Below are 20,806 nucleotides of genomic sequence, written 5' to 3' on the forward strand. Positions count from 1 at the left end.
CTCTGTGTGCCATCTTCCTTCATCCTTTTGCATTCGGCCATACTGTCAACATTTAAAATTTGTAATCAATTTAAAGTTTATCGATACTTTAATCCAATTATCATTTCAACAATAATAACAAAAAGACATTGATACTTACTAGAAGTACATATATCCACCCTTTGGTTGCTTTCGAGTCTCGACCTCAATTTCAAAGTCATCTGCTTCACCAACAATTTTCCAACCCATTGACTCCATTTTTCCTTCATATATCAGTTTATGCAAATCAAATTATTTTGTTACATACACTTTATTCAATATACAAATATAGATAACTACTCTTGTGGTAAAACGGTTTTCTTCAAAAGAATTTGAATGGCCACACCAAAATGTGTCGGCACATTTATACAACCTATAATATCATTTTCTACCTATAATATTTAATAAAAATATCGACATTTATATTTTTCCTTGAATATCACTTTCTACCTGCAATCGGTCCCAAATGAATCTTTACTCCAAAACCCCAAACAACACATAAAAACCCTATCGCGATTACTGTAATAATAAAAAATTAGGGTTTCGACAACATACTTTTCGATTCGACTGCAGCAACAAACAAACAAACTTCGCTTTAGAAACGCCTTCTGAAATGCAGCAACAATTACGCTTCGATTTCAAAAACTCATCCGTTCTATCTATTTTCAGAGGATATTTAGCTATGACCTTTATATTTTCATCGGATATGTTATTTATATTTAATCGATACAAATACAAAAGTGTCGATACTTTTATGTCAGGTGTCGATACTTTCGAAAGGATAATTACCTATTTTTGAAAGTGTCGATAATTTATTACACGTACTTACGAAAGTATCGACACTTTCAATATATCCGGTATCATTTTACCGGTTTTATCATTTTGATACCGGGTTTTATCATATTTTTACCTGTTATATCGTTGTGGATCGATATATTTTTTAAAGTATCGACACATTATAGGCGCTAAAACTGCTTCTCTTTTAAATTCACAAAGTGTTGATCCTTATATAAAGTATCGACACTTTCAATATATCCGGTAACGTTTTACGGGTTTTATCATTTTGATACCGGTTTTATCATATTTTTACCTAGTATATCGTTTTGGATCGATACATTTTTTAAAAGTATCGACACTTTATAGGATTTAAAACTGCTTCTCTTTTAAATTTACGAAGTGTCGATCCTTATATTAAAGTACCGACACTTTAAATATATCCGGTAGCGCTTTACCGGTTTTATCATTTCAATACCGGTTTTGTCATAGTTTTACCTGTTATATCGTTTTGGATCGACACATTTTTAATTTGGATCGACACGAACCGACAAGTTAAGTTTGCCGGTTGCACAATTTTTTAATATTTCTTCATGACTTAGACCTACTACATTATTATTAGTCAACATTTCCGGTAACGCTAAACCGAATTTGTTAAATATCTTTTAATATATCCGGTAACGCCGTATATTAGTCGTATATTAACCCGCCTTTCCTGAGACAATCCCTGTAATATTAGGCAATTGATGAATTAAAAAAAAAGTTTAAATAGTTATTTGAGAAAAGCGGTATAATTTAATTACTTATTTTCTAATTAATCCTTTAAAGAAAGAGATTTTTGGATATTCTTTTGTCCACTAACTTCTATTATTCTCAATTTACGGGGATATTTAACAAAAGAATCCTAAGTTACATATGAAATGGGAAACAATTAATATACCAAAATAATAGTTAAAATTAAATCATTTTAAAATAGATCCATTAATAACTCATTAAATTAAATTTATTTTATGTATAAATAAAAGTTTAAACTTTAAAATTTTATTTATGAAATAAATATGTTTAAGCAATTGTATGTAGTTCACTTGTGGAGAATCGTAGTCAGTGATAAGATGTTTGTGGATCAGTATTAAAGTCTTATGTCTTTTTTTGATTAATTTAAAATGATTATAAGTGGTAATATATATTCTACAAATTCTTAATCATTTGACAATAAATACTTAAATATCTTACAATTTCTGATATTCGAACTTAAAATATTTCACAATAACTATTATCCTTTTAACTATTAAGTTTAACATAAATGAAAATAAGTTCTAGATCTCATATGCTGATGTCATGTGATATTTTCAGAATTTTTTTTATTTTAAAATTTTGAAAATAAATTCTAAAAGTTCAGTTTTTTAATAAAAATTATAAAGGTATTAAATTTATTTTTTAGAATTCCACAAATTTACTTAAAAATTTTAAAAACATTAAACATTAATAAAGTTTTAAAATTAACAAAAATATATATAAAAAACAAAAGAATTATTTTATAAATTATAATAAATATTAAATATTTTTTAAAATATTAATAAAATTATTAAAAATCTAAATAATATTATAAATTTATTTACAAATTTATTAAAATATTTTGAAATAAAAATATCTAACAGAGATCTTCAAACAAAAACATATATTATACTATACTCAACAATTCTTCTTCGGAAGAATCTATGACATTACAAGATAACAGTTATTTCCCATAAAAACTTGTGATACTATAACACAACAAATCATCTCAACGAATACTTTGAACTCAAATCATAATGAAAAGAAGTAAAAGGAGAGCATGAACTATAGTTGTCTGGTAACAACAGACAAATGTCAGCTCTATTATTAAAGGGATCACCAACTCTTTCACCATCACCTTCGCAGTCCTTGTAAAGTTGTGCCTATTTTCCCATCAACCCACCTAATATCCGAAAGGGAAGGCATTCGGTTGGAAGCAGGAACGGATGCAGAATTTCAAGGCCCAATAATAGATGTATTAAAGGAAAACCCCTAAATCTTGGTACATTATTGCATGTAAAAAAAGGAACAGACTAAGAAACTTATGACAAATTTTAGAGGAGAGATGCAATGCAATGTTGGAGTTCAGTGATTCTGATCTGAGATCTATTGGTTAATTGCAGTTTGAAAGAGTGTAAGATGGGTCATTAATGGAATGGTTTTTTGGTGCAAGAAATCATGGCTATGGATGAGTAATCTTGACTTTTCCAATACCTAATCAACAAGAAAAAGAAGATTTCTAACAATTAATGACTTAGAATCATAGCTGGCCAACCTAATATTGAATCATAACTTTTAAATGCATATCCCTTTCAAATCAAATTATTTTTTAAAAAGTAAAGGGTAAACTACAAAACTATTATTTTAGTACCCAAACTTTATCTTTTCTTGAATTATACCTAACGTTTAGTTTAAGTTTCATTTTGGTACCAACCGTTGAAAACTTAATAGAAATATTTACGTGACATTTTCTTTGTATTTTCAATGATGACATATGTTATCTTATGGTGATACGTCAACATAACCGTTAAGTTTTTAACGACATTTATGGTTTTGGAAAAAAATAAAGTTTAGGTACTAAAATGGAACAAAAGTAACCGTGTATGTACTAAAAGTCTAGTTTATCCAAAAGTAAATTCGGTAAAATTTTGTGATAAATGATAATGGAAATCACTTAACTTTTAAGGTATATTCACTTTGGGCAATTAACTTTTAGAGGTTTTACGAGAGTCACTTTAAGTTCGTTTACAATTTGATCATTGTTGTTAACAACTGAAGTTGTATGCCCACATGCTACTAACGACTGAGTCATACTCACATGTCATTTTCTTTAATAAATTAATATCTTTCAATAAGATAATAACATTGTTATCTTACTATAGCATATTATTTTATTAAAAAAAGGACATGTGAGCATGTCACGTCGTCAACCGTAGTTAACAGTAGTGATCAAAGTGGAAATAAAAGTAAATTTAAGTGACATAATAAAAGTTTTAAAAACTTGATGACCAAAGTGAATACATTTTAAAAGTGCAATGACCAACATTCTAATTTACCCTAATTTTATTCATAATCAATATCTCAATTTCCAGCTAATGGAAATATTTATGGTCTGAAATTAAATGATTTATGTGATGAAAAGAGGTGATTTTAGTTTGAAAGTGAACTAATTTCATATCTTTAAATAATGCAGTTTAGAAATGGGGACCCTTTTTAACGGTCATAGCCTCCTTTTATACAGTATATATATATATTATTTATTTAAGAATTGCCAAGCTAATTAAACTTATTATTTTAATAGGATGTTTTCACATGGCTTGTGTGTTTTGGTTTGAAAGTGTTTTTATTAGTACGGATTTTTTTAGTTATTGATAACGTACATTGATCATATAGACGTAATTGTTTAAATATAAAACTTCTAAAATGAATATCATTTTTTTATTATTGATAACTCTCGATAGATTCGTTTTGATTAACCCACTTGTTATCTCATTGTCTCTAAATAGATCTAAAACAGTATGAATGGCGTTCGTCTTGAAGCGAGTTAATGCCAAACTCACTCGCGCCATCAAATTTCATCCCATTTACGCATTTGTATTATACTCCTAATAGCCATTATTGCAACACCATAACTATGATTAATCTTGTGCGATGCTCTTCTTTGCATGCACTCTTTCTTCTTTTCTCTTTTAGTGAGCTTTATGATTGCGTTTTGCACTTGTTTTGTTGCACTTCTTTTGATGAAAACATGTTCGACGAGAATGAGATAATTAGGCCACGTTTCCAAATTGTATAATGTGAATAAAGTTGCATTTTGTTTTGGAATGTAATGTACAGGAAAAGTTAATTATGGAACCCCATTTTTGGGAGAGTCCAAACCCATATTTTAAAACTCGATTCAAACTTAAATAAATATAAAATATATTAATCTTACATATAATTTCAATTCGAATCCTTCTGGACTCAATTGAACACCTTTATTTTTAACTGATGCATAATAACTAATTAGGTTTATGTCATCATCTCATCCCATTATCAATATAGTGCTTTTTTAAACCCTATAGGTTTGGTTAGCATATCATGTATATATATATATGTGTGTGTTTCAGTGGTGTGTCCATGAACGAGGGATATACGTATATATGATGCAAACACGTTTTAGGCTTTAAAGTCTTGTCTGATGGACAGCTACCTGCAACAAATGAACATGTCATGAGTGTGGAATATGAAAAAGGCTTTAGGCCCAAAAGAGTTAACACAAATAACCTTTGTTTGCTGTCCTAAAAAACAAAGGTACAATTCAGACAGTTATCCAAGGGGTCAAGATCGACAAAGATTGAGGGAGTCGGAGCCGAGGCTGGCATTATTTGCAATCAAAGTTGTCAAAACTGAAGAATAAAGAAAATGGTAGATTATAAATTTGATAACTTAACTTTATTCTCTTGTATTTCACTTAATGTATTTTAATTTTTTTTAATTTCCTTATTGAACATTAATACATTGAGTTTTTTAGTCATTCAGCCGTTTCCTTACTAACGGCGACTTTTTTGTTGTTAATAGAGGAGTGACAAAAAAATCTAATGCATAAAGTTCAGTTATTAAATTGAAAATAATTAAAAGTATAATGAGTGAAATAAGGGTTAACGATTAAATTTATAATGTACCCATAAAATAAAATAAAATAAGCCACGTCAAAACACCATTAGTGAGGAAACGACAGAGACAAAAAAAACTCCATATATTAAGATTAATGAGGAAATTAAAAAGATTTAAAATACAATGAATGAAATTGGAGAGATAGTAAAGTTCAGTTACCAAATTTGTACTTTACCTTAAAGAAAAATCCAATTGTTATGGGAGGACTTAATACTAAAATAAGCGTCCAAATCATATCGTTTTTCACAAATAGATACCTAAAGTATTTTTTTGACTCATCAAGGTGCCTAACGTTACAAACGTTGTCATTTTATGTGCCTAGGCCGTCAATTAATTTCCCTAATTAAGTGAGACATGTCCAATATGGTAGTTTTGAAATTTATTTTTATAAAAAAAAATATTAGTATTATATTTAAAAAAACTAATTTCTCTTAAATTATAAGAAAGCCCCAAAATCTCAAAATCCTAACCTTAACCCCTACCGCCACCCTTTCCGGCCACGACCACCGCCACCGATGTAGTCCTTGCCATCTTCATAGTCATATGAAGCCATAGTTGTCGTCGATTGGCTGTTGGAGTCGTGTGAGATCACAATTTTCATCCTAGGCTTTACAGGGTATAAAATGTTGATTCATCGTCGATCGATTGTCGATCAGTCACGATTTCATAGGGTTTTGGTCATCGAAGTTTGAGGTCGGGTGGAGCTTCGTCGATGGCAAAGGACGATGACCGGGTTTTGGTCACGATTTTAGGGTTATTTCAAAAAAAAATTAAACATATAATTTTAATTTTTTAATTTTAAATAATTTTTTTAAAATTACCAAATTGTAACACGTGTTATTTAACACGGGAAATTAAAATCGTTGACGGCTCAGACACCTAAAGTGGTAACGTTTGTAACGTTAGGCATCAGGATGAGTTAAAAAAATTACTTTAGGCATATATTCGTGAAAAAAAAGTATAGTTTAGACACTTATTTTAGTATTAAGCCTTATAGGAGATGGTGATCGAATTTTTAGGGATTCTAATCCACCGAAATTTCAAGGATTTAAGGAAATAAGTGAGAACAACTGAGAGCATGGTTATAAAATAGAGTTGATTGATTTGATTTGATTTGAATTGACTTTGACTTGTAATTTACTTAATAAAAATTTAAATTCAAATTGAGTTATAAAATAGAACTCGAATAACTTGAATAATATATCAAATAACTCAAAATTTCTAATAATTAGTCGATTGATTTTCAAGTTTGAGTCGAGTCCCTCTACTCTATATGATATATGTATATCACATACGAAAAAATATGAAAAAATATAAATATATTGTATATGGTTATAGAAAACCATTTAAATTAGAATCAAATAGTATCATAATATATTTAATATTTACAATTAAATTCAAACAAAATCTCAAATAACTAGACTTGATTCGAATTTTATAAACTTGACTAAAAAATTAAATAATTTTTGAGTTGTAAAAAAAGACCTGTAAACTCAAATAACTCAATTTTTACTCGATTCAACTTGACTCGGCCGGACGCTCACCCTTACTATTTAGGTAGGGTTTGATCGGGGTTAGAGTCCGAGCCTAAATGTTTTGTCTAGTTTTGGGTTTCATTAGTTTTAATATGAGTTTTCAGTTTTGAAAATGTATAATGTCAAAATTAACTCCCAATATTTGTTTAAATGATCACTTTAAATCCGTTTAATTTTCTCACTGAATTTTACACAATTAGCATTTTTGGCAACTCAGTCGTTTTCTCACTAAATGACGTTATAAATGAATTGTTATATAGATGCAAAACAATTTGTTTTTCTAAAATGGCGTCATTTTAACGTCGTTATATTTAACGGCTGAGTGATCAAAAATGCTAATGGTATTAAATTCACCGAGAAAATTGAACTGATTTAAAGTAAAATGAGTGAAATAGGAGAGAAAGTAAATCTAATGATGATTGGTTTAATTTACCATTTTTAAAATATTTGAATCACAATATTTTAAGTTTTTGTTAAAATGATTCATATTGGATGGAAATTATTATTTCGCTAACGATCAACACATGTTGTTGATGTTACTTTTTCATACGAGCTTAATTGTTGACATGACATATACAAAATCATCACTTAGAGTGGTATAACATATGTTACCCTGTCACTTTGAATGATACAATATATGTCATCACCTATCGTGTGACACATGTCATATAATCAATTTAACACATATAAAAACATTATATTAATATGTGTTGATAGTTAGTTAACTAACGACTTTTATGTAACATAATTCATTTTATTAAAGATTTAAAACGTTTGAGATTAAAATACTTAAGAAAAGAATTAAAATTAAAATTAAGAGTTACTTTTAACGCTACGCGTTTTGAAAATTACGTAGTGATTTGAGTCTTTGGTTGGGTGAAGAAAGAAATGAATTTGGGTGTAGATAAATTTTGTGTTTATGATAATATTTTTAAAATAAAACTATTATTGTAATTAACAATTGATACAAAAACAATAAAAAAATATTTACGTAAATTACATAAAATAATGATTTAAAATTATAAAATAATGAATTATATTAACATTTTCATTAATCACAAGAAAAGGATAAACTCATATTTATAAATAATTAACTGAAACTTATTTAATCCATCTTCCCATATAACTAACTTAAACGTATTTAGACCGTTACAAGTCTAAATATATTATTACTAGCGAGCTTGGATCATAGTGATCGACACAATATTTTCGGAGTTAGCTTCTTCACTAGTCGATAACCCGTCGCCGTTATGACTTTTCTTCTCGATAAATGCAGGTTGTTCCGGCGACGGCAGAGTTGCTTCGTTACTCAACATAGAAACCACTGTAGACATCGTGGGTCTCTGTGTTGCGTGTTCTTGTACGCACAACAGCCCAATTTGAATGCAATTCAAGATTTCATCAGCAGAGTATGAATCACCTAAAGTCGAGTCAACAACCTCCATGGCTCTGTCTTCTCTCCACAGCTCCCAAACCTGAAACAATGTTATTTCAATGGAAGATTTTGATTTAATTGATAACACTTGATAGAATTGTTCTGCAAACTTGGTTTACTTACATGTCCCACAAGATTCAAACACGGACTATCAGGAAAAGGACTGCTAATCTTTTTTCCAGTGATGATCTCCAACAGGAGCACGCCGAAGCTGTAAACATCGGATTTAATCGAGAAGTGTCCTTGCATTGCATACTCTGGGGACATGTAACCGCTACAAACACACAACAGAAAGGAATTGGTTAGAACTTGTTCGAAACCTTTTACCGCAGTATATGAAATGCTTACTATGTTCCAACTACACGTTTAGTATCGCCTTCTGTTTGATCTTCTCCAAATATTCTGCCCATCCCAAAATCTGATATTTTGGGATTCATTGTTGCATCCAACAAGACATTGCTCGCTTTCAGGTCTCTATGGATGATTCTTAACCTGGAATCTTGGTGAAGATACAACATTCCTCTAGCAATACCACATATGATTTCGAAACGCTTTTTCCAATCCAACATTGATCTTTTTGATTCGTCTGTATCCAAAATCAGTTTTTAAAATGTTGTATTTGGCATAACTGTTCAACAATTCAATCGAATACATACCGAAAATGATAGAGTCTAGGCTTTTATTTGGTAAGAACTCATAGATTAACATCTTCTCTTCACCTTCAATGCAACATCCCAACATTCTTACAAGATTCCTGTGCTGAAGTTTTGCAGTCAGAAGTATTTCATTCTTAAACTCTTGCAGTCCCTGACCTGAGGAATTCAATAGTCTTTTCACTGCTATTTCTTCTCCATTGAAGAGTACGCCCTGCAAATACAAAGAAAATCTCCTTTATTGAATGGACTAGTAGGAGTTCTATGCGTATAAATAGTTGTTAAGTGAAAAGTAACCTTGTAAACAGGGCCAAAGCCACCATGTCCAAGTTTATTATCCGAAGAGAAATCATTAGTGGCAGCAGCTACGGTGCTCAACTCAAAGTACGGAAATTCACCATTTCGTGTGCTCTCGTCAATCTCGTTTTCACCTAAAGAGTCTTCGAATGTGGTAAAGCTAAATATGTTTTTGCGTTTTCTCGTTCTTTCTGCTGTCAGTACTCATACACAAGATCACTGTTAAGTCAATTTAGTTTCAGATATCTTATTTTCCAATGATTGAAACGTGAGTAAGTTCATTATTGTGTGTTGCTGTACGTACCGTTTCTTTGCCTTCGTACCAAGCAACGCAAGAAGGCGACAAGAATGAGAAACACTAAAGCAGAGGAACCTATGGCAACTGCAAGCACTCCCTTCTTTTGAAGCAGACCTTTCTTTGTATACCGTGCTATCAAAATGTAGATACATAGTTAGTTTAAAGAGTTAGTAAAAGACCAAGTCAAGTCCATCTTTCTTTTTTCATGAAAGTATATTTATAGCTGCAACTTGCATATATGATACCTACCTAACTCGTTTTTATCCACTCGTATGTATAAATCTTGTCCCGTCTCGGTATATGCCCTGGCATCCATCAAATCTCCATGCCATGTCAAGCAGCCAACCCCTCCGTTGGTCTCTGAGTTTGCACTAGCATAGGCCATGCACGAGCAATTTCTCAAGCACTTTTCCTTGCATTGCTTCAATCCTATACTCATGTCTACAAGTGCATCTGCCGCAGTATCTGGAACCTTCACATGTGGAAACTTGACGAACCCTTCTCCATTTCCACACATGGAGATACCGAGCTTCCTCACGCACCCTCCTTCCCCATCTCTTATAAACCATTCTTCTGGTGATTTCGGTTCGAATCCAGGGAAACATGTGCACTCGAAATCACCTAGATAAGGGTTACAGTAACCATTTGGCCCACAGTGCCCGTAAAAATCACACTGTTCCTTTGGAGTCGAATAAATAGTAATCCAATGTCGAGCATTATTGTCCCAGATTATTCTTTGTGTAACTCCGGTTTCATTCGTTGTCCATCTTGTCAGGATGGAGGCATTTTTCGTGTCGCACGAGAACGATAATTCATCATCAGTGTTGACAAAAGAATCACGAAATATGAAGTTCTGTGTCATTTCAGGTATACCACTCCATATTTTCCCGGTCCATGTGCCGCTTCGCCACAGAGGAACCGAACCCTTGTACAAAACCATTTGAGGAGACACGCCTGGGTTCATCTTGAAGGAATAGTTTCCAACACCTGGATCATCCGGAGACCTCCAAGACGTGTATGATTGGTTCATACCGGTTCTCAAACTGAACCCAATTTTCATAAATGAAAGCCAAGTATTTGTAGGATAACCAAAACTCTGCCACAGTACGGTCTTTCTGGAATCATTCTGAAGCAAAACAAGATTTCCCGAATCCAAAATTTGAGCTATGGTGTTCATAGTGCTTGCGATGGAGATGTTACTAGACCAAACAGGGAGTGTTCGGTTCCCCTGGAACAAGACAAGATTTCCTCGACCATCGATTCTGAGAATCCCTGAGGTATCTTTAATGGGATTGTCTCTGTTGGCCACCCAAACAACTGTCTTCCCTGGAATCTGATGATACCAGATGCCAACATATCGGTTCCTGGAGCTTCCGGGGCTGAAAAATCCAAGTGCAAAAATCTTGCCACCAGACACTATGACTTCATCCTTGTTATCTTTGATGTAGTGATGTTGGGTTATTGTATCAGCTGAGAAGGAGAATTGAGAAAGAAAGAAAATGAGTAGTATTCTGATAAGCCATTTAAAAGAATTCATGATTGATTCAGTATATGATTCGGGTTTGGGGCTTATTCTTCTTTATATATAATTAGGAGGGGAGCAATTGGGTTATCAGTGTCCCATTAATAAGGGGATCCCCCATTGCGTCGTTTGCTGGGGACTTGGTGTTAAGATATCTAAGACTCGGTCTTACTTTGTCTCTCTTTTGAAAACTTAATAAGCCCTTTTGTTATAATTTTCTATTAATGTTACCTGAAATAAAGAAAAGTGAAAAAATATAAAAATAAAGAGTATCATGATAAGCCATTTAACAGAACTCATGAACCATGGCTGGTTCACTATATGATTGGGGATTGGGGTGTGTCATAATAAGGATATATTTAATTCGGGGAGGGGACAGTTGGATTCTCAGTGTCCCATTAATAAGTGGATCCCCCAGCACGTCCGTTGCTGGGGTATTGGTGTTAATCTCTCAAGCATTTATTTCTAATTTTGCAAACAAATTTTCAATATGAGAAATCTAAGACTCCGTCTTACTAGTGTTGTCTCTCTCTTCTATTATTTTACACTAACGTTTTGTACTTTGTAGCCACGATTTTTATATATCATTCCCTTCACACAATAACATGAATTGGCTCATCCATTTTTGAATTTAAGAACAGACGTAAAATTTTCACCAATCGAATCGTGTCGTAGATATTTGGACTGGGCTAAATAAAATCTGAGTCACGATCTTTAACATATGATTCGCAAGTTTTAAACCAAGTTGTGGGTTGGATCATATCTTGTCAAGTTTGGGTCAGATTTATGTGCAATATTATTAATATCACACAGACTTGCTCCATTCTAATTAAATTTTAAATTTCAGACAAACTCAATCATATTTGTGAATGATTAGCTTAAACTTATTTATGTAGTCCATATCCATATTCGCTACGAAGGACATATTGTATGTCTAGCGAGCTTCAATCATAGTGATCGACACAACATTTACAGAGTTAGCTTCTTCAAGACTTTTCTTCTCTATAAATGCAGGTTGTTCCGGCGACGGGAGAGTTGATTCGTTACTCAACATAGAAACCACTGTAGACATCGTTGGTCTCTGTGTTGCATGTTCTTGGACGCACAACAGCCCAATTTGAAAGCAATTCAAGATTTCATCTGCAGAATATGAATCACCTAAGGTCGAGTCAACAACTTCCATGGCTCTATCTTCTTTCCACTGCTCCCAAACCTGAAACAATGTTGTTTCAACGGAAGATAAGTACTTAATTCACAACATTTGATAGAATTGTTTTGCAAACTTGGTTTACTTACATGTCCCACCAGATTCAAAGACGGACTATCAGGAAAAGGACTGCTAATCTTTTTTCCAGTGATGATCTCCAACAGCAGGACGCCAAAGCTGTAAACATCGGATTTAACCGAGAAGTGTCCTTCCATTGCATACTCTGGCGACATGTAACCGCTACAAACATGCAACAGAAAGGAATTGGTTAGAACTTGTTCGAAATCTTTTGTGGAAGTCGTCTACAAATTTTGTATACGAAATGCTTACTATGTTCCAACTATATGTTTAGTATCGGCTTCTGTTTGATCTTCTCCAAATATTCTGGCCATCCCAAAATCTGAAATTTTGGGATTCATTGTTGCATCCAATAAGACATTGCTTGCTTTCAGATCTCTATGAATGACTCTTAACCTGGAATCTTCGTGAAGATACAACATTCCTCGAGCAATACCGCATATGATTTCGAAACGCTTTTTCCAATCCAAGACTGAACTTTTTGATTCATCTGTATCTGTTTTCAAAAGGATTAATCATCCCATAACTTATAAAGGTTGTATTTGGCATGAGTATTCAACAATTCAAAAGAAAACATACCGAAAATGATAGAGTCTAAGCTTTTATTTGGTAAGAATTCATAGATTAACATCTTCTCTTCACCCTCAATGCAACATCCCAACATCCTTACAAGATTCCTGTGCTGAAGTTTTGCTATTAGCAGAATTTCATTTTTAAATTCTTGTACTCCCTGCCCTGATTGCTTTGATAGTCTTTTCACTGCTATTTCTTTTCCATTAAACAGAACGCCCTGCGATTAAAAAGAATTTTTCTTTAATGAATGGACAAGTAGGAATTCTATGCATATAAATACTTGTTAAAAGAAGGCTACCTTGTAAACGAGGCCAAAGCCACCTTGTCCGAGTTTGTTATCAGTGGAGAAATTATCGGTGGCAGCGGCTATGGTGCTCAAATCAAAGAATGCTAAATCTCCATTCCTTCTGGTCTCATCAGTCTCCTTCTCTTCCAAAGAATCCTCAAATACAAGGATGACCTTGTGATAAAGCTAAGAATATTTTTGTTTGTCCTTGTTCTTGCTTCTATCAGTCGAACACAATTGTTAATCTCTACATGATATGTAATCAATTTAATTGCTAATTAAACAGTGGTGAAAACTTGTACGTGTTGGGAAAATAGACCCCTTGTAATCCAACAATCCCTTTAGATCACAACATTAAAAAATACTTGAAAAATAAAAGAGAGAAAAAACACAATAATTTAACGTGGAAAACTCCCAAATGGAAAAAAACCACAAGCGTTGTCAAAAGACAACCAAGAGAAAAAAATATTTACTATGTGGAAAATTATTACAACCACACTACAAAATATTTAACTCTCACACATGCCCAAAAACTAAAGTACACCCCAAGAGAATTTCCCTTTAAATTCTCTACTATAGCTAATAGCTTTCTAGTACACCACTTGTATTTTGGTGATTGACATACATTTAACCAAAGGGAAATGTTCTATTTATAGGCTAAGAATTTTTCCATCCTTTGTTAATTTCCAATGTGGGATTTGGCCAATTTTTGCCAAAAACTAACAAATCTCCACCTTGGCAAAAATTCCATACAATTCTTCACCATAAAAACAACAGCTACCTCATTAACACCATCAGCTATGATAGTCACAATTCTAAAAACAAGAATTGTCATACACCACCATAAGAGTATACACACTTGGAATTCACTAACTCCAAGAATTTTTATCTCGACCAGTTCATGTCGAAAAACTGCTAATAAGTTATGATGCAACTTCCAATGTTGACTTTCTAGAAAGTTCATTAGCCATCGACATCAATTCCACCACACACCTTGCATCAACTGTCAACCAATGCCCATGTGTAAATGTGGACATGCTACCTTTTCATACATCATTTTCCATGGCAACTCAATTGGTAGCTATCATGCCATGAGGATATATATCTTTCTTTAAAAAGCAAATTCATCGTCTTCATTTTCAAAGACGACTACATTAGTAGCATCACTTTTGGAGCCATTGGCCGAATTAGCTCCACCGTTTTTGCAATCCTTCTTTAGATGTCCAGGTTGCCCACATCCCCAGCAGATAATTTTCTTTTTGGAGCCTTTATACTTCTTCCTATTTCCACAAACCGACAATGCTTCACTTTCAGAAGATTTGTTCTCTCCATTTTTCAGCCTTCTTTCTTCCGAAATCAGCTTACTTGTCACTTCTGAAAAATTCACATTCTCTTTCCCGTACATTAAAACGGTTTGCATGTGCTCATAGGAAGATGGTAGAGACCAAATAAGTCTCAATGCTTTATCTTCATCATCAATCTCCACTCCAATAGATTCCATTTCAGAAACAATCCCATTGAGTGCACTAAGGTGGTCAGAAATTTTTGTACCTTCTTCCATTTGCAATTTGTGAAATTTCTCCTTCAAATATAACCTATTTGAAAGACTTTTAGCTTTGTACATTTCCTCAAGATTTTCCCAAAGCTCCTTTGTTGATGACCATCTAGCAACATTAGCAAGAACATTTTTGGCTAGACAGAGACGAATCTGACTTGCTGCTCTCATGTCTAACTCCTCCCATTCTTCTTCACTCATCTTGGATTTTCCCTTGTCTCCACTGCTGTCACTAGGTTTATCTGGTTCCTTTCCTTCGAACAAAGAAGCTGGCTTTCCCTTTAAGGCCTTATACAATCCAGACTGGATTAGTATATCCTTGACTTGTACTTGCCACAACCCAAAATTAATTCTCCCATCAAATTTCTCAATATCAAATCTGAAACTCATTTTTGCTCAACAATGCTACAGTGATCTCACACGTGAATAATGAGTGAACAATTGTGTCTACAAAATGCACTAAGAAAGTTTCCAGGAAAGATTGGGGGGACACAAATGGTACCGCTTAAGTCCCAACCTCCTTAGGCGATTATAGCCTTTGTGACAAAACTTTCTTGGCTGCACTTACTTACACAATATCACACTCAATAAACACAATAATATATTTAAAGGACCTCCAGCTGGACCACAACAATTTCTAAAAAATATTTTATGATGTAGAAGATCGGACAAAGCCGCAACCACATAGCATACTAAGAATTTTAAAGAAATTCCTACACCGCCTTAAAGTTTATATTTTACCAAGCTCCGACACCAATTGTTGGGAAAATAGACCCCTTGTAATCCAACAATCCCTTTAGATCACAACATTAAAAAATACTTGAAAAATAAAAAAGAGAAAAAACACAATAATTTAACGTGGAAAGCTCCAAAATGGAGAAAAACCACAAGCGTTGTCAAAAGACAACCAAGAGAAAAAAATATTTACTATGTGGAAAATTATTACAACCACACTACAAAATATTTAACTCTCACACATGCCCAAAAGCTAAAGTACACCCCAAGAGAATTTCCCTTTAAATTCTATACTAGTATAGCTAATAGCTTTCTAGTACACCACTTGTATTTTGGTGATTGACATACATTTAACCAAAGGGAAATATTCTATTTATAGGCTAAGAATTTTTCCATCCTTTGTTTATTTTCAATGTGGGATTTGGCCAATTTTTGCCAAAAACTAACAGTACGTACCTCTTCTTTGCTTTAGTACCAAGCAACACATGAAGGCAACAAGAACGAGAAACACTATAGCAGAAGAAACTGCAATAGCCGCAAGCACTCTCTTCTTTTGGATTAGACCTTTCTTTGTATACAGAGCTATCAAGATGGAGATATGATTAGTATTTATATATCTGTTTTTAATTATTCGTTGTTAGTGCATATATGAAACATACCTAAATCGTTTTTATCGACTCGTATGTATAGATCTTGTCCCGTCTCGGTGTATGCCCTGGCATCCATCAAATCTCCTTGCCATGTCAAGCAGCCAACCCCTCCGTTGGTTTCAGAGTTTGCACTAGCATAAGCTATGCATGAAAAATTTCTCGGACACTTTTCCTCGCATTGCTTCAATCCTATACTCATGTCTACAAGTGCATCTGCCGCAGTATCTGGCACCTTCGCATGTGGAAACCTGACGAACCCTTCTCCATTTCCACACATGGAGACACCACGCTTCCTCACACATCCTCCTGTCCTATCTCTTACAATCCATGCTTCTTTCGATTTGGGTTCGAATCCTGGGAAACATGTGCACTCGAAATCGCCTACATAAGGATTACAGTAACCATTTGGCCCACAATGCCCGTAAAAATCACACTGTTCCTTCGGAATAGTTAAATAAATCCAATGTTGAGCATTATTGTTCCAGATTACTCTTTGTGTAACTCCGGTTTCATTCGCTACCCATCTTGTTATGATGGAGGCATTCTTTGCATCGGAGGAGAACGATACTTCATCATCAGTGTTGACAAAGGAATCATTAAATATGAAGTTATTTGTCATTTGAGGTATACCACTCCATCTTTGACCCGTCCATGTCCCGCTTCGCCACAGAGGAACCGAACCCTTGTAGAAAACCATTTGAGGAGACACGCCCGGGTTCATCCTGAAGGAATAGTTTCCAACCCCTGGATCATCCGGAGACTTCCAAGACGTGTATGATTGGTTCAGACCGGTTCTCAAATTGAACCCAATTTTCATAAATGAAAGCCAAGTATCTGTAGGATAACCAAAACACTGCCACAGGACCGTCTTTCTGGAATCATTCCGAATCAAAACAAGATTTCCCGAATCCAAAATTTGAGCAATGATGTTCCTAGTGCCTGCGATGGAGATGTTTGTAGACCAAACAGGTACTGTTTGGTTTCCCTGGAACAAGACAAGATTTCCTCGACCATCGATTCTGAGAATCCCCGAGGTATCGTTAATGGGATTGTCTCTGTTAGCCACCCAAACAACTGTCTTGCCCGGAATCTGGTGATACCAGATGCCAACATATCGATTCCTGGAACTTCCGGGGCTGAAAAATCCAAGTGCAAAAATCTTGCCACCAGACACTATGACTTCATCGTTGTTATCTTTGATGAAGTGATGTTGCGTTATTGTGTCAACGGAAAAGGAGTAGTGAGAAAGAAGGAAAACAAGGAGTATTCTGAGAAGCCATTTAACAGGATTCATGACTGCTTCAGTATCTGGGTGTTTCAGAAGAATGGTTATATTATTTCCAGGAGGGAGTGTTAAACTCCGGAGCTTTCATTTCTATTCGTCCAGCGGAAAATAGTGGCTGACAATCCGTGATTCCTTTACATGTAGCTGTCAAAATCTTTCTTCTTTTATGTGAATCCACATTAAATCCTCTAGCTTTCTAATTTTTCACACGAGATTTTCAACTCATTTCAATACGAAAAATGTATATACAAACGGTCCCGATTATAAAATATTGTTTTGTTGAATCTCTCAATTTTTAAAAGTTATAGTCTCTCGACTATTCATTTGTTCTGAACTCATCATTTTTCATTAAAAATTGATAGTGGTCTGAGCTGTATGTTAACCTGTTGACTAAGATATAATAAAATCTGATCACAAAATCGTTTAAATTGTACTTTATGGATTGAATCTCCGTTTATATTATATCATCAAGATAGTACTTAAATGCAACGACAATTCCAACAAACATCATTAAGATATGATTTTATCATATCCTAACCAATATGTTAACGCCTAACTCAAACGACCATCAAATTTTTAACGGAAAATAATAAGTTTGGAACATATGAATAATCGAGTGACCATTTTATAACTTTTAATAGTCGGAGGACTCTACAAAACAATACTTTATAGCTGAAGGATCATTTTATAACTTTTAATAGAATGGGGACTCAGCCAAATAATACCCTATAATCAGGGATCATTTGTATATTTTACCCAATAATATAAGACGGGGTCTTACTAGCATTTGGGCTCTTATTCTCCAAGTCATTTTGGCTCGATTTGTTTTATTTTATTTTGTTTGACTTCTTCGATGTGGACGTTTCACTAATTTTGCATTAGTGAGTAGGATGAAATGACCGGTGGCCTTTTGGTGTTTCCATTTGTTTTTAAGGTTTGTTTGTTTTATTGAATATATTTTTTGGAAAATAAATTTTAGAAAATAAATAGTATTTAAAAAAAACAATTTTTAAAAATATTTTTACTTTTTGGACGTGTCAATGTAAAATATTTTTTACAATTTGATTAATTTTTTTGAAATAACTTTTTTTTTTAAAATTAATTATACAAACACACTTATTTTATGAATTTTCTTCATTTTTTATCTTTGGATTTTATCAAGTTAATTTCATTATCATAAAATTATATTTTATAAATTTTTAATATAAAGCACAATATTTTATTTCTATAAGTATGGTAAATTAAGTTTGTAGATAATATGAATAACTTAAGTTGATGTATTACAAATTCATTATTTTAGGTTTGAAGTCTCTATTATGGCTATTCATTAGCATTTTTAAAATTTTGTTTTAGTTTATAAATAATATTATAGGTAGGTTTTATTGATATAATCTTAATAATTTACTAAAAACATATGCTTCTTTCATATTTACATTGAAAAGAACAAATATTGATATAATATTATACCAGTCAAAATACATAAATAATATTACATCACATTGAAATGATAATATGTTTCTCAAATAAATAATTAACAGACATGATATTCTCTAGATCTTCAATAGAGCAAATAGCTCCGAAGTCTATTAAAACAAGTTTATCTATATTTGAAATGTTTAGGGTTTGTGATTAGTTCTTAACTATGTTAAATGATTATGTATTAGATAAACTGTAAAGCATGAGGCATGTGAAATATGACTCACTTGTCATATTTTTCTTATTGAAGCAAGTTCATGTGTTGCATGTCAAGAAAACATATAATTTTGATATGTTGATTTACCATTTTGTGTATATTGTTTCACTAAAATGACATTTTGTACTATTCGGATGACATATAACACATTTCGTCTATTTTTTGATATCCCAAAGGTATCTCCGGCTTTCGTCAGAGACTAATCCCCCGAGGTACTGTCGGGCACAATTGTGGGGACCTCTCCCAAGAAAGTTTGCTGCATCCACAAGGGTTCGAACTCGAGACCTCTTGCTTAAGCGACCAAAACCCCTTCCACTCAGGCCAACCTTCGTTGGTACACCATTTCGTCTATACATGCATGATTTATTGCTATTACATGATTTGATTCCAAATCGACTATACATAAACATTTGATGGTCTCTAAGGTTATATGTTATGCTAATTGCTAATTTGGTGATATGTATTTGGTGTGATATACTTAAATGAAGAATATATAAATATTACATGAAATAATGACTAAAATGTTTGTTTGACCTTGTAAACTTGTGAGAATTTATTAGATTTAGGGAGGTAAAAAGTTAACCCGGCCTGTAAAATTGACTGAAATCGACTTGAGTCAAAATTGTTTGCGACTCGAGGTAGTGGTGATCCAAAATCGATTCGAGTCCGAATTGGTGTTGTCCTGAACCTGAGTTGGCAAATCAAGCATAAACTATTTCAAATATGCTTGTTGTAAGGTACCCTAAAAAATAAAATCATTAATAAAACATTTGAATTATTAATTAAATAACATAATAAATATAAAAATTGAAATTACCTTTAAAGGGAAAAATGAAGATAGAATCATTTACAAACCAATTCAAATGTATTTACTTACTGTAAAGACACCCTACAAAAGTAAAAATAAAATTATTAGTATGCAATTCTAAATATTAATGAAACTAACATAAAAAATAAAATCATTAATAAACAATTCTAAAAAATAAAGTAAAATATGGTTTGAAAAGGAACAAACGAGGAACATGTTTGAGTTTTGGGTTTGATCCAGACAAACAAGTGAGGTGAGTGATTTTTTTTTGTTTTTGAGAATAAAAAGGGAAAAAGTAGAAGAACATGTGAAGAAAAAGATAAGTTTGAGCTTCAATCTAAAAAACATGTTGAGTCAAGTTTTTTGGTGTTTGTAAGGATCAAACGAGGGTTTTAGGTATGAACAAAAGATGAACACGGTTGAACATTGAGTGTTTTATCAAAAAAATTGATTTTTTTGGGTTTTTGGTGTTTGTGGCTAAAAATTATAGAGAGAAGACACATAATTTTGAAAGAAACGAATTGTAGAGAGAGAGAGAAAAATGATAAAAAAGAGAAAATGATTTTCTTTTAAAATAGAAAAATTGACCTTTAAATATTAAATTAAATTCGGGTCTCTTCCCGCGTGTTCCCGAAACTTTAATGGGGATTGTGACCTTATTCCCAAGTTTGTAAATTCATGCAATTTACTCCAA

General features: G+C 33.0%; 4 protein-coding genes across 4 annotated transcripts; all 4 read right to left on the bottom strand.

The window, feature by feature from the left end:
* Positions 1–8,158: 8,158 nt before the first annotated feature.
* LOC120204246 (G-type lectin S-receptor-like serine/threonine-protein kinase At1g11410) lies at positions 8,159–13,243 on the bottom strand. Its single transcript, XM_039204363.1, has 4 exons — positions 13,107–13,243; positions 12,539–12,689; positions 12,236–12,455; positions 8,159–8,291 (listed from the first exon to the last, which is right to left on the bottom strand). The coding sequence occupies exons 2-4, from the start codon at positions 12,680–12,682 to the stop codon at positions 8,224–8,226; spliced, it is 432 nt and encodes a 143-aa protein (XP_039060294.1). The 5' UTR covers positions 12,683–12,689; positions 13,107–13,243; the 3' UTR covers positions 8,159–8,223.
* LOC120204234 (G-type lectin S-receptor-like serine/threonine-protein kinase RKS1) lies at positions 8,478–11,281 on the bottom strand. Its single transcript, XM_039204350.1, has 6 exons — positions 9,970–11,281; positions 9,727–9,852; positions 9,423–9,616; positions 9,129–9,339; positions 8,821–9,058; positions 8,478–8,746 (listed from the first exon to the last, which is right to left on the bottom strand). The coding sequence occupies exons 1-6, from the start codon at positions 11,255–11,257 to the stop codon at positions 8,524–8,526; spliced, it is 2,280 nt and encodes a 759-aa protein (XP_039060281.1). The 5' UTR covers positions 11,258–11,281; the 3' UTR covers positions 8,478–8,523.
* LOC120204052 (G-type lectin S-receptor-like serine/threonine-protein kinase B120) lies at positions 12,779–14,423 on the bottom strand. Its single transcript, XM_039204143.1, has 5 exons — positions 14,380–14,423; positions 14,111–14,201; positions 13,399–13,542; positions 13,107–13,317; positions 12,779–13,023 (listed from the first exon to the last, which is right to left on the bottom strand). The coding sequence occupies exons 1-5, from the start codon at positions 14,421–14,423 to the stop codon at positions 12,779–12,781; spliced, it is 735 nt and encodes a 244-aa protein (XP_039060074.1).
* A 74-nt stretch (positions 14,424–14,497) lies between these two features.
* LOC120204053 (G-type lectin S-receptor-like serine/threonine-protein kinase RKS1) lies at positions 14,498–17,620 on the bottom strand. Its single transcript, XM_039204144.1, has 3 exons — positions 16,336–17,620; positions 16,133–16,244; positions 14,498–15,320 (listed from the first exon to the last, which is right to left on the bottom strand). Exons 1-3 carry the CDS (start codon positions 17,618–17,620, stop codon positions 14,498–14,500), a joined length of 2,220 nt encoding a protein of 739 aa, XP_039060075.1.
* Between the last annotated feature and the right edge of the window lie 3,186 nt (positions 17,621–20,806).

Source organism: Hibiscus syriacus, unplaced genomic scaffold, assembly GCF_006381635.1.
Source record: "Hibiscus syriacus cultivar Baekdansim isolate YM2019G1 unplaced genomic scaffold, ASM638163v2 tig00010533_pilon, whole genome shotgun sequence".
NCBI lineage: Eukaryota > Viridiplantae > Streptophyta > Magnoliopsida > Malvales > Malvaceae > Hibiscus > Hibiscus syriacus.

What these genes read in the sequence shown, in the direction of transcription:
- LOC120204234 (XM_039204350.1), bottom strand. Translation starts at nt 11,257, where the DNA reads ATGAATTCTTTTAAATGGCTTATCAGAATACTACTCATTTTCTTTCTT. An exon ending in GGTACGAAGGCAAAGAAACG is followed by an intron (nt 9,617 to 9,726) that starts GTACGTACAGCA and finishes GAGTACTGACAG; the next exon opens with CAGAAAGAACGAGAAAACGC. An exon ending in AAACGTGTAGTTGGAACATA is followed by an intron (nt 8,747 to 8,820) that starts GTAAGCATTTCA and finishes GTGTGTTTGTAG; the next exon opens with CGGTTACATGTCCCCAGAGT.
- LOC120204246 (XM_039204363.1), bottom strand. Translation starts at nt 12,682, where the DNA reads ATGTCGCCAGAGTATGCAATGGAAGGACACTTCTCGGTTAAATCCGAT. An exon ending in CTTTGAATCTGGTGGGACAT is followed by an intron (nt 12,456 to 12,538) that starts GTAAGTAAACCA and finishes ACATTGTTTCAG; the next exon opens with GTTTGGGAGCAGTGGAAAGA. An exon ending in TGCATTTATAGAGAAGAAAA is followed by an intron (nt 8,292 to 12,235) that starts GTCTTGAAGAAG and finishes CGAGAAGAAAAG; the next exon opens with TCATAACGGCGACGGGTTAT.
- LOC120204052 (XM_039204143.1), bottom strand. Translation starts at nt 14,423, where the DNA reads ATGTCCACATTTACACATGGGCATTGGTTGACAGTTGATGCAAG. An exon ending in TTTTGCCAAGGTGGAGATTT is followed by an intron (nt 13,543 to 14,110) that starts GTTAGTTTTTGG and finishes CTTGTATTTGAG; the next exon opens with GATTCTTTGGAAGAGAAGGA. An exon ending in GCTTTGGCCTCGTTTACAAG is followed by an intron (nt 13,318 to 13,398) that starts GTAGCCTTCTTT and finishes TTTTAATCGCAG; the next exon opens with GGCGTTCTGTTTAATGGAAA.
- LOC120204053 (XM_039204144.1), bottom strand. Translation starts at nt 17,620, where the DNA reads ATGAATCCTGTTAAATGGCTTCTCAGAATACTCCTTGTTTTCCTTCTT. An exon ending in AGTCGATAAAAACGATTTAG is followed by an intron (nt 16,245 to 16,335) that starts GTATGTTTCATA and finishes CTGTATACAAAG; the next exon opens with AAAGGTCTAATCCAAAAGAA. An exon ending in GGTACTAAAGCAAAGAAGAG is followed by an intron (nt 15,321 to 16,132) that starts GTACGTACTGTT and finishes AATGAGTTTCAG; the next exon opens with ATTTGATATTGAGAAATTTG.